At 42.4% G+C, this 13,931-nt stretch overlaps 1 protein-coding gene across 1 annotated transcript in view; it reads right to left on the reverse strand.

Moving 5' to 3' along the window:
* Nucleotides 1-13,931, reverse strand: part of LOC109486838 (mucin-2-like) — a 32,332-nt gene that overhangs the window by 1,017 nt on the left and 17,384 nt on the right. The window contains exons 31-56 of the mRNA XM_019790741.1: nucleotides 13,711-13,856; nucleotides 13,110-13,370; nucleotides 12,429-12,555; nucleotides 11,874-11,975; nucleotides 11,427-11,584; nucleotides 10,867-10,965; nucleotides 10,345-10,531; nucleotides 9,869-10,024; nucleotides 9,424-9,610; nucleotides 9,206-9,302; nucleotides 8,850-9,027; nucleotides 8,411-8,637; nucleotides 7,919-8,108; nucleotides 7,666-7,817; nucleotides 7,037-7,214; nucleotides 6,508-6,681; nucleotides 5,770-6,014; nucleotides 5,093-5,320; nucleotides 4,433-4,666; nucleotides 3,824-4,051; nucleotides 3,200-3,433; nucleotides 2,528-2,755; nucleotides 2,164-2,397; nucleotides 1,539-1,775; nucleotides 947-1,139; nucleotides 364-486 (exon numbers count right to left, since the gene is read on the reverse strand). Of these exons, the coding sequence (XP_019646300.1) occupies nucleotides 364-486; nucleotides 947-1,139; nucleotides 1,539-1,775; nucleotides 2,164-2,397; nucleotides 2,528-2,755; nucleotides 3,200-3,433; nucleotides 3,824-4,051; nucleotides 4,433-4,666; nucleotides 5,093-5,320; nucleotides 5,770-6,014; nucleotides 6,508-6,681; nucleotides 7,037-7,214; nucleotides 7,666-7,817; nucleotides 7,919-8,108; nucleotides 8,411-8,637; nucleotides 8,850-9,027; nucleotides 9,206-9,302; nucleotides 9,424-9,610; nucleotides 9,869-10,024; nucleotides 10,345-10,531; nucleotides 10,867-10,965; nucleotides 11,427-11,584; nucleotides 11,874-11,975; nucleotides 12,429-12,555; nucleotides 13,110-13,370; nucleotides 13,711-13,856 (4,803 nt within the window). The remainder of the gene's footprint in view (nucleotides 1-363; nucleotides 487-946; nucleotides 1,140-1,538; nucleotides 1,776-2,163; nucleotides 2,398-2,527; nucleotides 2,756-3,199; nucleotides 3,434-3,823; nucleotides 4,052-4,432; nucleotides 4,667-5,092; nucleotides 5,321-5,769; nucleotides 6,015-6,507; nucleotides 6,682-7,036; nucleotides 7,215-7,665; nucleotides 7,818-7,918; nucleotides 8,109-8,410; nucleotides 8,638-8,849; nucleotides 9,028-9,205; nucleotides 9,303-9,423; nucleotides 9,611-9,868; nucleotides 10,025-10,344; nucleotides 10,532-10,866; nucleotides 10,966-11,426; nucleotides 11,585-11,873; nucleotides 11,976-12,428; nucleotides 12,556-13,109; nucleotides 13,371-13,710; nucleotides 13,857-13,931) is intronic.

Genomic DNA, 13,931 nt, shown 5'->3' on the forward strand with positions numbered 1-13,931 from the left:
TGAGAAAAGACATTTCTATATTACACATACATGTAATATGATCTTATCTAATTTATACCTAACTTAAACAAGATTTGGAGATGCAAACACAAGCAAGTTTCAGGCAGTACAAGGGATGATATGAACTATCCAACACTCTCTACACAGACGCAGTACAATATTCTTATGACTGTTAAAGCAGTACCTAAAAGCACAGGTGAGGTAGAAGATGAGAAAGAGTAACTGATGCAACAGAAAGTAAAGTGACTTTCATATGGTCAACTAGAAATACAAGTAAATCTTAAAATTTTGAGCCTCATCAATGTTATGCCCTAGGAGACCAAATATACATTCCTAGCCAATGAGTGGAAATATGTACCCCACCTTGGTATGTGACACTGGACCTGCACCTTCCCTCGCACCATGTGGTGTTGACCAAGCCAACACTGGTGCACTCGTCAATCTGCAGGGTCTCCTCTTTGGTAAACACTTTACAGCTTTCCCTGCCTGTCAACAGGTGAAACCAAGAGTGGTTAGTAAGTAAGTATGGGGAGAAAAAGTACATTTGTATCTGTACACACTTTTGTCACAACCCAAACTTCTTTTTGTTTGGTTTTGTGAAGACATATAGTTTCTTCTGTGTGCGTGTGTAAGTGAGTGAGTTTTTCTCACAAGTTTTTCTGTCAAAAATAACTTTTTTTGCATATGGGTAGGTTGTGATCATGAAGGTTGATAGGGTAAAGCCTGAATGTGACGCATATATAGGGTGGGCGGTATGGGAATTAGTACCTGATAAATTACATAAAAAAACAAGGTCTGTGTACTTGAACCTGTTATGAAAATGCAAAATTTTCAGAAGTCTGAAATCTCTAATTTCTTGTTCATACATTGAAGCTGTAGTGAAATTTTTGTGTTGGAAGTTTTTTTTCACCAACATGAAGAGAACAAGTGGAAGTTTCCTACTCACAGTTGGTGTCATCGTACATCTTGCAGCAGCCGTCTGTAGTATTGACCTCCTTCAGCAACTCCAAGGGGCAGTTTTTCGGGGGAATGAGGGCCGGACACGGTCGGGACATGCACTGTTCCACTGGCTGTCCATTCATCATGGCACACGAGCAGGTCCTGCACTGGTCAGTCCGATCAGTCCACTCTGAACCAATCTGTGGTCAGGACAAAGAGAAATGTGATACTGTAGAATCTGTGGAGGCTTTAGTGAAGCTTACTTAATACATTGCTGAACAGGTATAAAATTGTGTACAAACTTGCACCTTTTTATGCTTAAAATGCTTAAAGCAGCTTAAAATGCTTAAAGACTTTCCAGCCCTGTCCAAAGACTGTTCCCGTATTAGGTGTTGCCAAAAGCCAATTTCGTAGGGAATGTATTTGCGGAATATTTTCAATTCAATCATACTACTATACTAACAGCTCCACCCCTGAGGCAATGCAAAAAAAAAACAAGATTATAAAACAAAGAGGATAAAAGTACATGGGGGGGGGGGGTTAGATCAGGCGAACAACAAAACCACATGCAATACATGTATACATGTACATGAACATACTGGGTAGGTGATGTTAAGTTGCACACAGACAGGCTCCCGAGTGCAGTTGACATGCTCACATCCACATTCGTCCACGTGGACAGTCTTGCTGTAGCCGATAGGACAGCTCGTGATCGGCAGGTCAGGACACAAGCTTGTCCTGTTCAGACAGTCCACGTGATGGAAGCCAGTTGTTGTGTCAATCTGTGCTGTGCATCGGCACAGCTGACATGGGCCATCATTCCATCTGGAACCAACCTACAAATACATGTAAACAGCCCAAAAACTGATTAAATTGATCATACAGTACTGTAGCATTTTCAAGTGGTGTAATACTGACTTTTTTTCACAGCATTCTCATGCGGTTTCATGTGTTTGTGCGGTCACGCAAACATATTATTAGTTAAACAAATAATTCACTTCTTTTTCCGGCACCTGCCATCACCATGAACATGTAGTTCTGTGGACACCTTCATTCTCAGACACAGTAGAAGCTACTACTTCTTACATGTGGTTAAAAATTACACTAAAAATAAATCACATCTCAAATTCTCAATGGTGACAACCTTTGGTCTGAAGGCTGGAAACGGGTGATGTCCCTGGTGCTGAAAGTTGTAACAAGAGCTTTCCACTGGATATTACCTACCTGGTGAACTGTATCCTGGTACACACAGACAGGCTCCTGGGTACAGTTGACATGTTCACAACCACACTGGTCCAACAGGACAGTCTTGGTGTAGCCAATAGGACAGGACTTCTCCACAGGAAGGCACAACGTTGAAAGGTCCACACACTCCACATAGTAGAACCCAGTGGCTCTGTCCCATTCCTCCATACACTCACATCGCTCACAGGGACCCTCGTTCCATGTCGAGCCAATCTAACAAGAAAGACATTCTGATGAATTTGAAGGTCACGAAAACCCAAAATAGTCTCTTATTTTTTGTTTTGGTATCGAAAGAAGTTGCTTATTAAGGTAGTGAAATACTAGTAGCAATGTGTGAATTTACCTGATGTTCTGTGTTGTGATGCACACAGACTTTGTCACGAGTGCAGTTGACAAGGCTGCATCCACATACGTCCTTTGTGATGGCAATACTGTGACCAATGGGACAGCTTTCCTCCACATAAGGACAACTGTGCTTCTCACAATGTACCAGGTAGAACTGTGTGATCGGGTCGAGGTTACTCGTACACTGACACTGCTCACAGGGTCTTTCATTCCAGGAAGACCCAATCTGTAGTAGGAGGACAAGTCAAAATCCACATGAACTGTTATCTGTGGAAAGGAGTCATTTATTTTGTAATGAAAGTCTTAGGATGAAGTGTATCTGACCGCCTTTCAGCCTAACACACCATCTGTTTTACATTTTTCAGAATTCTGACTCTTGATCAACTTGTTTAAAATCTGGTACTTAAACCAACAGATCTTATAGAAATGATCACCATGGTTTAATGACCAGTGAGTGGCAGGCAACATGTGAGTTGCAACATTGATTTGCCTACCAATAATTTGTATATGCCTACCCCATAGACTTGGCTCAGACTTTGACCCTACTCATGCGCACACAAGCACATTGACCCCCCCCCCCCTCTCTCTTAAAATATCAGATGATGGTTTTGCTACTCATCTAGCTTTTGTGGACTACGCTATGCAAGCTAATATCAAGGTATTACTGCACCTGATATGCAGCACCCAGATGTACACAGACTTCCTCCTGGGTACAGTTGACAAGCTGACAGCCACACTCGTCAACAGACGTGACCTTACTGTAGCCAACAGGACAAGTGTCGGGTGTCTGAGGGCACTCCGTCCGACGTTTAGAGCGCCGCACTTTGTGGAAGCCGGTTGCTTGGTCCACATCTGGGGTGCATTCACACTTAGCACATGGTTCTTCAGTCCACACAGTCCCAACCTGAGCACAAATCCATGTCCACAAGTTATCACAAAACTAAACACAGAAAACTCAAAAGTGGAAGAGAGTGTCTGAAAGTAATCTTGAACCAGTTTTGCTCACTGAGGAGCTAATCATGTGCTGGTCATAAGAGAGAAGACAAACACTATGTGTTCATTGTACTTTCTCCTAGTTCCTTTTGAAAATGTCCCATTCTAAGGACTACAACCCTCTCCAGTAGCTAAGGAGCAACAGCCAGGATTTGAACTTGACAACCTCTTTGTCCAGAGAAAGGCCTTTTTAGGGTCACCAAAAACTAGACTTTGCACACTTACTACTACACACACACATGTACTCAAACTGTGGTACACACACACATGTACTTACACAGGCTCCACTGTCTGTACTTACCCCATACTCCATGTTCTGGTACAGGCACACGTCTTTTCGTGTGCAGTTTCCATGGCCACAGCCACACTCGTCATGCCTGATGCTCAGGTCATAACCAACAGGACAGGTCATGTCCACAGCAGGACACGGTCTGAGCTTACATTGGGTGACTTGGAAGTTGGTGACCAGGTCTAACTCGGGCATACACATACACTCCAAACAGGCACCTTCAGTCCATACTGACCCAATCTGTGGAACAGGACAGTTTATACTCAATATGAAGCATTTGTCAATAAAGAATGTCAGACGACAACATCACTTGGCTGAGCACAGTTCACACCTTTAAAAACATACACACATATATACTGTAAAGACATCTAATGCACACTTGGACATTTGGCTTCTTGAAGCTTTTTAGAATATCATATTTTCGGCATGAAAATGCACTGCATTACATTGAACAGTTGACTTAAAACATTGGCCAATCCCTATATATCATACGATAATAGAAAGTACACTGATTGTATTCCTGCCAAATATGTTGTTTCGAGCTTGCAGGCTTGTTGGCTGATCGATTTTCCTGCTCTGTGGTGGGTATTTATGACAAAAATAGATTGAAAGCATACTTACTTGATAAGTGATATTTCCACGCACACAGACAGGCTCCTGGGTACAGTTGACATGTTCACAACCACACTGGTCCAACAGGACAGTCTTGGTGTAGCCAATAGGACAGGACTTCTCCACAACTGGGCACAAGGTGGACAGGTCCACACACTCCACCAGGTGAAAACCAGTTCCAAGGTCTCGTGTGTCTTGACAGGTGCACTGCTTACACTGCCCTTCATTCCAGGTGGATCCAATCTACAAGTGTGAGACATACATGACATAATGTCTCATCAATCTACAAGTGGGAGGCATACATGACATAATGTCTCATCAATCTACAAGTGGGAGGCATACATGACATAATGTCTCATCAATCTACAAGTGGGAGGCATACATGACATAATGTCACAATCTACAAGTGTAAGACATGTATGCACATTTAAAATAAAATGATTTGCAGTGTGGTTACATTCATAATAGGTGTACGATTTTGATGTGGCTACATTTTCAAGTGGGCTGAGACAGAACCAACTACCCGCAACGATCTGATGCACCCTTGTTCAGTGTTGCAGGACACATGCATGGCCTGGATCCCAAGAGTGCCCTCAGCTTGCAATCATTTCACGATTTGAAATCTTACATGGAATAAATCTCAATGTATGAAGATGTAGACCATCTGACCTGGTGTTCTAGGTTGAGGTGCACACAGACGTGTTTTTGGGTACAGTTGACCTGTGTGCAGCCACACTGGTCAGTACTGGTGGTCAGTGTGTACCCCACAGGGCAGGCCACGTCCACATGTGGGCAGTCCTTCCTGCGACAGCTGACCGTGTGGAACTGGGTGTCCGTGTCAATGTCCTCAGTGCACTGACATGTCTCACACATGCCTTCACTCCAGGAGATGCCCACCTGATAGAAGCAGTTGTTCAGTCTTACATTCACATAAATTTGTACAGTGTAATTTGGAGAACTATGGCACTTCAAAACTTAATCTGTAAGATAAAGATGATCACAGAAGAGCTGATGGCTTTAAACAATGCATGTAGCTAAATGTGCAAAGATTACTTGTGACAGTTCATTCAGTGTACTTCTGCACTAAGTGCCTGCAAAGCTGGTGAGTTTTTAAAAACACACTTTGTTAGAGGGTAGATGTATACAGATACACATGCAAAAGATCCTGCAGTTATCAAGAAGGGTACAGGGCATGGTGGAACAAAGTCATTCCCCAAAATATTACAATTTTACACTTTTGTGACATTTAGAAATAATTCTGCTCTCTGACTGATAATTGAGTATGAATGGCTGTTCTGTAACTGTAAAATTGTTAGCCTAAGGGTAGATTTTGATTTTGTACTTACCTGATAGGTCAGGCTGTTGTAGATGCAGACGTCGTCCATCTGATCACACTGCACTTCACGGCAGCAGGAGTTCTCTAGTATAGTCGTCCTGAAGCCGATGCCACACTGTTGCTGAGCCGGGCATGTCTTGTTCTGGTGGGTCAGCTGGTTGTGTCCAGTGCAGCAGATCAACTGACAACTGTTACCAAAGGGAGTCCAACAGTCGCCCAGTCTACGGGGCTTATTGTACTCATCCACGCAGCCATCTGTCAAACAACACAATCAGACAAGTCAGAAATTTATTCCTTTCAGAATTCAGTCTTTCTGGAAGTGCTTTGGGTTTTAATGAATGTATTTGAACTGTGGAGGGGGTATGATATAATTTAATCGGGTATTACACACTGTTCATCACTTCCTGAATTCCCCCCACATACTCCCACCAGGCACATGCTGGGTCGCCTTAACCTCCCTGTCAGTCAAGTGTAACAGTGGGGGGTTTATAGGCGCTACCAACTGACCCGGCCGATGGGTCTAGACCTTTTAGCTGATTCAGTAGGAGCGTCGGATTGTAAGCTGGCACCTGGGGGCCGTGGGTTCGAACCCCAGCCCAGGACCAGGAGGGTTTTTATCTGTTTCTACTGCTTGCCTCTGTTTCTTACAACATCCACCGACTCTCTATCAACCGTCTCTACTGGACAAGCATACACACAAACCCACAGAAATAAAAACCTCCTCAAACGAAGGTAAAAAAAAACTTACAGCATGTATCAGGAGTCACACAAGTCCCAGTCTGTGAATGGAGCACGAGCCCATCCTCACAGAAACAGCCTTCAGCTGGTGCAGGACAGTCAGGCTGGCCAGCATTGTCCTTATTCTCACAGGTCTGTTCACAGCTGCAGGATTTATAAACAGCACCACTGCCACAGCTAAGAGCTGAAAATGTATACATGTATGTAAGAACTAAAATGGAAACATACTGTGAATTCAGTTTCTTTTACAGTGGTTCAATTTTTTTTCAGTAGGAGGGAAAAGAAGGTTTTTGTGTTGTTTTGCATTGACTGTCAAAACAATTCTGCAGCACAGTAGTAACACATGGGAAATGCATATTTGCAATGTCATGAATTTGGATTGAAGAGGTGACCACAGGAATGAAATGACTGCAAAAGTTTTGAGATTTCCAATACTAAGTGATATCTATCCACGGTGCTGAAATCAGTACTGTTATTGATGTATGATATACACATGTAAGAATTACCATGATTCACACAGTCTAATAATCCTGACTTACAGCAATTGTTTCCAATGCCCCTCCAATCCAGACAAACTCCTAACCGCAAGCATTCAGAGGCATAGGCAGACAGGGCGCTACATTCAGTAGCACAGTGCCGTGTGTCATACACACATGCCTGGTGGTAGGTCTCAACAGGAACGTGGGCGTGGCAGGCTGAAAATGGACCAGCTGGATCCTGTCAAACAACAACAGTCATTATTGTAAAGCATTCAGCTACTTTAAAGGTGGCATAATACAGATTATTGCATCAGGAGTACATCATTATTAATAAATGATTGAAAGTCAAAGGATGATAGGGTATAGGATATAGGGTTTTTTCCTTACATCAGCCAAACTATTCCTATCATGCTTATGTTTGGGTGTCTATCAGACACCTTCATCAGAGCTTCTGACTGGAGTTCTGCTCTGACTCTACCAACGTTAACCTGATGAAACTAAAGATGATGTCTCACATAGCTCTTGATAATTTCAACAATTTTAACCTCCTCTGCTGCCTGCCACTTCCTTGAAGTTTGTGACAAGCGATAACAACAGTTCCAGCATGCTCAAAAGCTTTCATTTAAATTGCATTACATTTGTGACTACCTTATACCATGTGTGCCATATAAAAAGATATAGATCCTTACTTGTAACACCTGACAGATGCTACTGTGGCGTGGTGGGTTGGCACACTCAGGCACAGGCACACAGGATGTCTCCACCCGGCCTGTGTTGGGGACTTTGTACTGGTGCAGACACTCACAATCATTGCATTCAGTCTTCTGGTTATCACAACGACCTGTGAAACATGGAGAACTCATGATCAGTAGACAGAAGCAAACACACAGTCACACTGAAAACAAAACCTCCTTACATGGAGGTAACAAGTGTTTCACTCACCACATAAGCCCTCTGTACGGTTCCCAAACAACTTGGGAGGCACAAGGATGAAGAACCCACTGCTGAGCCAATCATAAGTCACTGTGACCTCCAGAGATGGGATCTGCAGTACCAGTTCAAACCCCTTGGTGGCTACAGTCATCCCCTCATAGGTGATGGGCAGCCTCCATTCTGATTCATTGACATATACCTACAGAAACAGGTATGTCAAATGAATTGAGTTTGCTGTAAAAAAAAGTCAAGAGACCACGGAGCTGAATAACATAAGATTATAACATGATCTTACAATAAAAATGGTGGCAAGGTGGTCTTATGGAAAATTGTTCAAAATCTAAAGATTCTGGGTTCCAGTCCAGAGTAGACCCCAATGAAATACCCATGGGAAAGCCACAAAGCTGTTACCTCACTCAACTGAAAATGGGTACCTTGCTTTGGTTAGGGACATCCTCACTGATCTATACAAAACAAAGTCTTGAAATGAAGTTAGAGCACCTTCTGTCTTGGCCTTAAGGAGACCTCGTGTCCCTTGTACTTGACAATGACGGCATTTGTGCAGGTTGTATTTCCAGCAGGAGGGTCGCATTCCCCATTCTCAGCAACTATCTCAACCTCCTGGGTTCCTGTAAGCCGAGCGAGCACAAACTGTCCATCCCCTTGGAACATGTAGTACTGCCCATCAAAGTTTAGGTAATGTGGATCTCCATAGCCCCGACAAATACCTGAGGAAATGTTAATAATTTATATGGGAACTGCTTGATAATGTGTTGCAAACATTGTACATGCAGTGTCTAAAGATATCAGATAGATTATGGTTCAACCATCAATATGGCACAAACTAAGTAGACTAACAGTTACAATTTTCTTCACCAAAAGTAATACTGAGATATACATGTACCGGTACTAATGGGGTACTATTCAACCACATACTTACATTGACAGGTGAACTGGGGACAACAGTCTCCAATATTGACAGGTGGGAGGCCATTCAAGCATGTCAGTGTCTGCACCTCTGGACATGTCAATGTGTTCTCCATGGAGATGTGCCCACAGTTACAGCTGTACAGTGTGCTTTTGCACCGGTCCTCCGCATCATACCACGTCTCTCCATTCTAGAAATTAAAGAGGATGGCATAGGAATCTATACTGTTTAATAGCAAGAAATGTTTCATAACAGATTTCTTGGCATGTAGTTCCTTTTAAAGACAATTCTTGATTACAGATAATCATGTATTATGAGCAATTTCTCGAGATTGAGAATAATAGTATTTGTGGTGCTTTATGACTTACTTTCCTTGGCTGTCCAGAGTTGTCCACACACGACTTGTTTTGTGGGGATTCACAGCAGTAGACACGCACGGAGTAGTCATAGCATGTGCCCGGACCCCTGGGACAAAATAACAATAAGATAAATTTTGGCTGTCCGCGATGATTATCAAAGCTGAACCTGCCTGATTATCTTATTCTATAAGTCAGCAGAGTAAGAAGTACAATGTTCAGATTCTAACCAGATGCTCGGGATATTGTTGGACAGACAGTGCAGCCCAGTGTTGACATCACACTCCACGCCTTCCTGTTTGATGGAGTCGAAGGGGAAGTCAGGTGCCTTACTGTTCCGACACTGGATGTCCTGTGGTTGGGAACAGAACTCCAGACCAGCTGCACGCAGGTGTTCATACGTCTCATCATCATCAGCTGGAGATACAGAGCAGAAAGGGACAAGTTGTTATGACCAGCTTGTTATAAAGCAATTATAAACTACTATCTAAGGATTTCAACTTTTCTACCAAATTAATAACAGACATTCAAACAAAGATGAAATCATTTCTTGCACTGACCTTTTGACCATCTGTCATTCTGTGTGGGCAGACACACAAACACTGCCATCCAAAACAATACTTCCATACCCTCAAGTAATAAGCATCATAGCAAGTCAACAAAATGAAACCTTACGTGGATTTTTGGACGGTACATCTGAGTTCATCCATGGGCTCCATGAGCAGACTGGCTCCTCCTGGCATCCACAAGTCATGACACTACAGCCACACTCGTCTTGTGCTGTCGTGGCAATGGTGTTTGGGGGGCAAGTCTTGGAACTAGTTGGACACACTATAAGAGCCACAAATATAGCATGCATACGGTGTTACATTAGGCATGTCATGTTCTACTGGTTTATGATTCTTTTTTGCCAACCGAGTCACAGATGTGGTCATCCTTCCTTGGAACTTAAGAAGGTAATCAAGAAGGATGTTGGATTTCAGGATGATGAGCCTCATTCTGTCATGCTTAACAGGGACTTGTAGAAAACCTGGTGGCACCTCACAGAGGATGAACTGAACTGAACTATCCTATATGCATCTACAGATTGAGAAAAGGAACTAATTTAGCAATATGGAAGAAAAAAGAGATTCAACAGATAAGTATCATACCAGCTTGTGACATGATGCAGCACCCATCAGCTGTGGGGACCTCCCTTATACGTTCAGCTGGGCAGCCGGGAGGCAGCTGGTATTCTGTGCATGGCGTTCTGAGGCAGGAGGCAAAGACACCTGCGTCACTGCTGCTGCAGGTGCAGATGTGGCAGGAGTCGGTGGGAAGTGTCCATGTTGAATTGATCTGAAAGGTTTTAAAACACACATCTAACCTTGAAAATAAAACATGCTGCTGCCCAGGTCCCAAATCCCAATCTATTGTCATGGTGCACCAACAAAGGTTTTGAATAGCCAATGATTTATAGAGATTTCTACAATTCATGAAGAAGAAGATACCTTAGCTATTTCTGCAATGATTGGTACATGTGTAGCTTAATTAACAATTCCTTTGGTGAAGCATTATAATTATGTTACTGCTTGATGTAATTTGTCACCCAGGCTAATTCAAGGCGTTGTTGGTGATGTTAAAGTTTATGTCTTGAATTGAGTATGATGATGCAGTAGGTAGGAATGACTTACTGGATGGCTGGAAACCTCTCCATTCAAATTTGTTTCACAGCAAGAAGTGGCAATGCAATGTCCGCAACACTGACCCTGGGCTTTGTGGTACTCGTGGCACTGTAGGACAGACAGAAGACAGTTCAACATGCTGTCTAGCAGTAGCATAACCTATTGTGAAAGATAGAATTTCACTGATCTTAAAGCAGTTTACTAAAGGAACAGTTGAACTACACTCTCACACTGGTTGTGATAGAGAAAACAGATGGACAGTATAAATTACAGGTTCGTTGTACCAGGGAAATCTAGCTCTTTTTGACAAGTGCAATGAACAGTGCCCACGGCCTAATATACCATCCTAAGGAAACTTTGAACCCTTTGAAGATGTGCACATGTTGGTTAAGCAACAACAGCTGGGATTCAAGCTCATGACTTTCTTGCTCCAGAGGCAGGTTAGCAAACCACTGAACTACACATGCTACTACTGGTAATAACACATGAGAAATTTAAAAACTTAAAAATGAGCACATTGAATGTTAAAGCCATTGGCACTATATACATAACTGGAGTGTTTTGCTTACAGGAGGGCAGGTGTGAGGTTTGTCTGGGCAGCACTCGGGGTCACAGCTACATTTCCAGTCAGCCTGGCATGTCTGGGATGTCTTTATCATCTCAGGCCTCTCACACTGTTGGCATGTGGGGAGGGGGGTGCTGCAGCCATCCCTACTGTAGTCACAGGCTGACAGAACACAACAACATTATAATGGTAGACATGACTGATCAATGAGAGCTTATAAGTCAGCAAATAATCACATTTAAAATAAACGTATTAAAACATTTTAATCAGTTTAAATCCCTCTTTCTATAAAAATTTCTATAAATTTGAAATATAATATCTATAAAAACATTTTTCATTTCAGTTATCATTTTTACAGAGATACCATGCATATATTAAGCATGTACAAGAAACAACCCCTCAACAACACATATACGATTATGCAGATACAGTCTTCGTGAATTTTTCTTACCACAGACAACATTGTTCTCAGCATTACATGTGCACTTCTTGCATGGGGTCTCCTCCCAAACTTCCCCCACCTTCCATTTACGTTCCTGGGAGTCTACACACCCTGAATATAGCAATAGACAGATATCATAAGTCTCCTAAATCAGGAAATATTTTATTGTTTATCACGTATTCAATCTTAAACGTAGCATTATGGTAGCTTAGACCTGATCCTTCAAAAGGCCTTATCTCACAATTATGAGAGTCTTTCAGCACCAAGGACAGCCATTTCCTTGTTTGCTGACTGACTGTACAGTGACCAAAATTGGGTGATCCTTTTGCTTTGCAACCACTGGCAGATATTCCCATTTCAAGCTTTGGCAATGAGACACCTGAGACATTGAAGCGAATGCAACAAAATGAAGAGGGAAACTATGTGAATATATGTTGAAATGAAAATGTATACATAGAACGTGCAAAACACAGATGCAATGTAATATAATCTAAATGCCTAGAGTCAAGTCAAAGAAAGCCATGGCAATATCATTTTTTTTCAGTGAAAAAGGCAACAGCATACCTGGATTTTTGAGAGTTATGCAAGTTGGTACCGGTTCACAGCTGTCAACATAGTTGTCTGTCTTAGGATCGACCTCTGCTGTACATTCACACTTTGTACATTCTCCTACCATCCATGTGTCCATGAGCTGTCAACATAAAAAGGTTCTAGGGTCAGTAGTAAAAAACAAGCTAATGCACTGACAACACACAACATTCTATATGTGATTCAGTGCCACAAATCAACATTACCCATTAAAGGCAATGTCTCTTGACAGACACTTCCTGTTAATAGTGCAAAAAGGTGTTATTGATAGCTGCAGGAATCGCAGGAATTACTTAAAAACCACTATCCATCCATTATGTAAGTGGCAGGTCAATGATTTGAAAATAGCCATTCAATAGTTAGTAACAGTTATTCTTGCTCAGGAATTTCAATAAGTTTTATTTTGCACCATTTTACTGGATCATCTTCAAAGTTAGAGCTATATAAGGGTTAGGGTTGCATTTAGTTAAGGTTTGGTGTTAATTTATTTGCAGGAGTATCCTGTCAACAGAGAGCAAATCAACTTCTTATTGACAGTCAACAGCAGAAAAATTCTAATCACAGCCTGTGAAAAGTTCAAAAATTCACTTGTCAACAGCCTTTGCTTTACCTAAATGAACTGTACAATGTAGCTGAATGTCCTCTATAGGAACTCACATTGTAGTTGGTGCCATTGTGGACACAGTAGCGGCAGCTGACACGTTCACAGCCACATTCATCTATAGATCTCACAGCCTGCCCCGGCGGGCACAAGGTCACCGGTGGACACGTTGGACAAACACAGTCGGCATAGCGACAGCCGTACTCATCCACAGGTGCCGTCTTGTTACAGCAGGGACCACAAGTCTTGTCCACAATGGGGTGGGCAGGGCACTGGTCTGGGGGGATACATCTCCCAGCATGGAGAACTGTTCCATTCTGTCAGGTACACAAAGAACAAAGACCATTCTCTTTTAGCTAACATTTACATTGATTTCGTGCATTTTGTACATTTTGTTAGACAAAGGTATAGGATGGTACTAGCTGAAAGACAATTTTTGAAGGTTTGTATTTAAGATGTTTAAAGCTGGAGGAACTTTGGTGACTAGTTTAAAAAGATTAAAGAAAGGTTCAGTAACCTTTTGTTTACCCATCTTAGCAAAAATATATAGGTAAGATGACCAAAGTCAAAGATACGTAAAATCTTACACAGCCAACAGCAACAGCAACAACACCTTTTAATGATGCCGATACAATGATGTACAGAAGAACATATTACCTTGCACTTTGGATGACAACCCTCCAGACAAGGCAAGTCACAGTCGGTGGGGTGGCAGTCTTCACAAGTGGCAGGACAGGCAGTACCACACGGGTCGTAGTGCCACTCACACTCATCCTCCTGGTTGAAGTCCTCACATTGTGTAGCTGCAGGCCACAAACAACAAGAATTCAGACTTCTGTGAAGTATTTTAGGTTTACGTGACCTTCAAGTTCACAGGC

This window comes from Branchiostoma belcheri, unplaced genomic scaffold, assembly GCF_001625305.1.
Source record: "Branchiostoma belcheri isolate BF01 breed outbred unplaced genomic scaffold, Haploidv18h27 scaffold83, whole genome shotgun sequence".
NCBI lineage: Eukaryota > Metazoa > Chordata > Leptocardii > Amphioxiformes > Branchiostomatidae > Branchiostoma > Branchiostoma belcheri.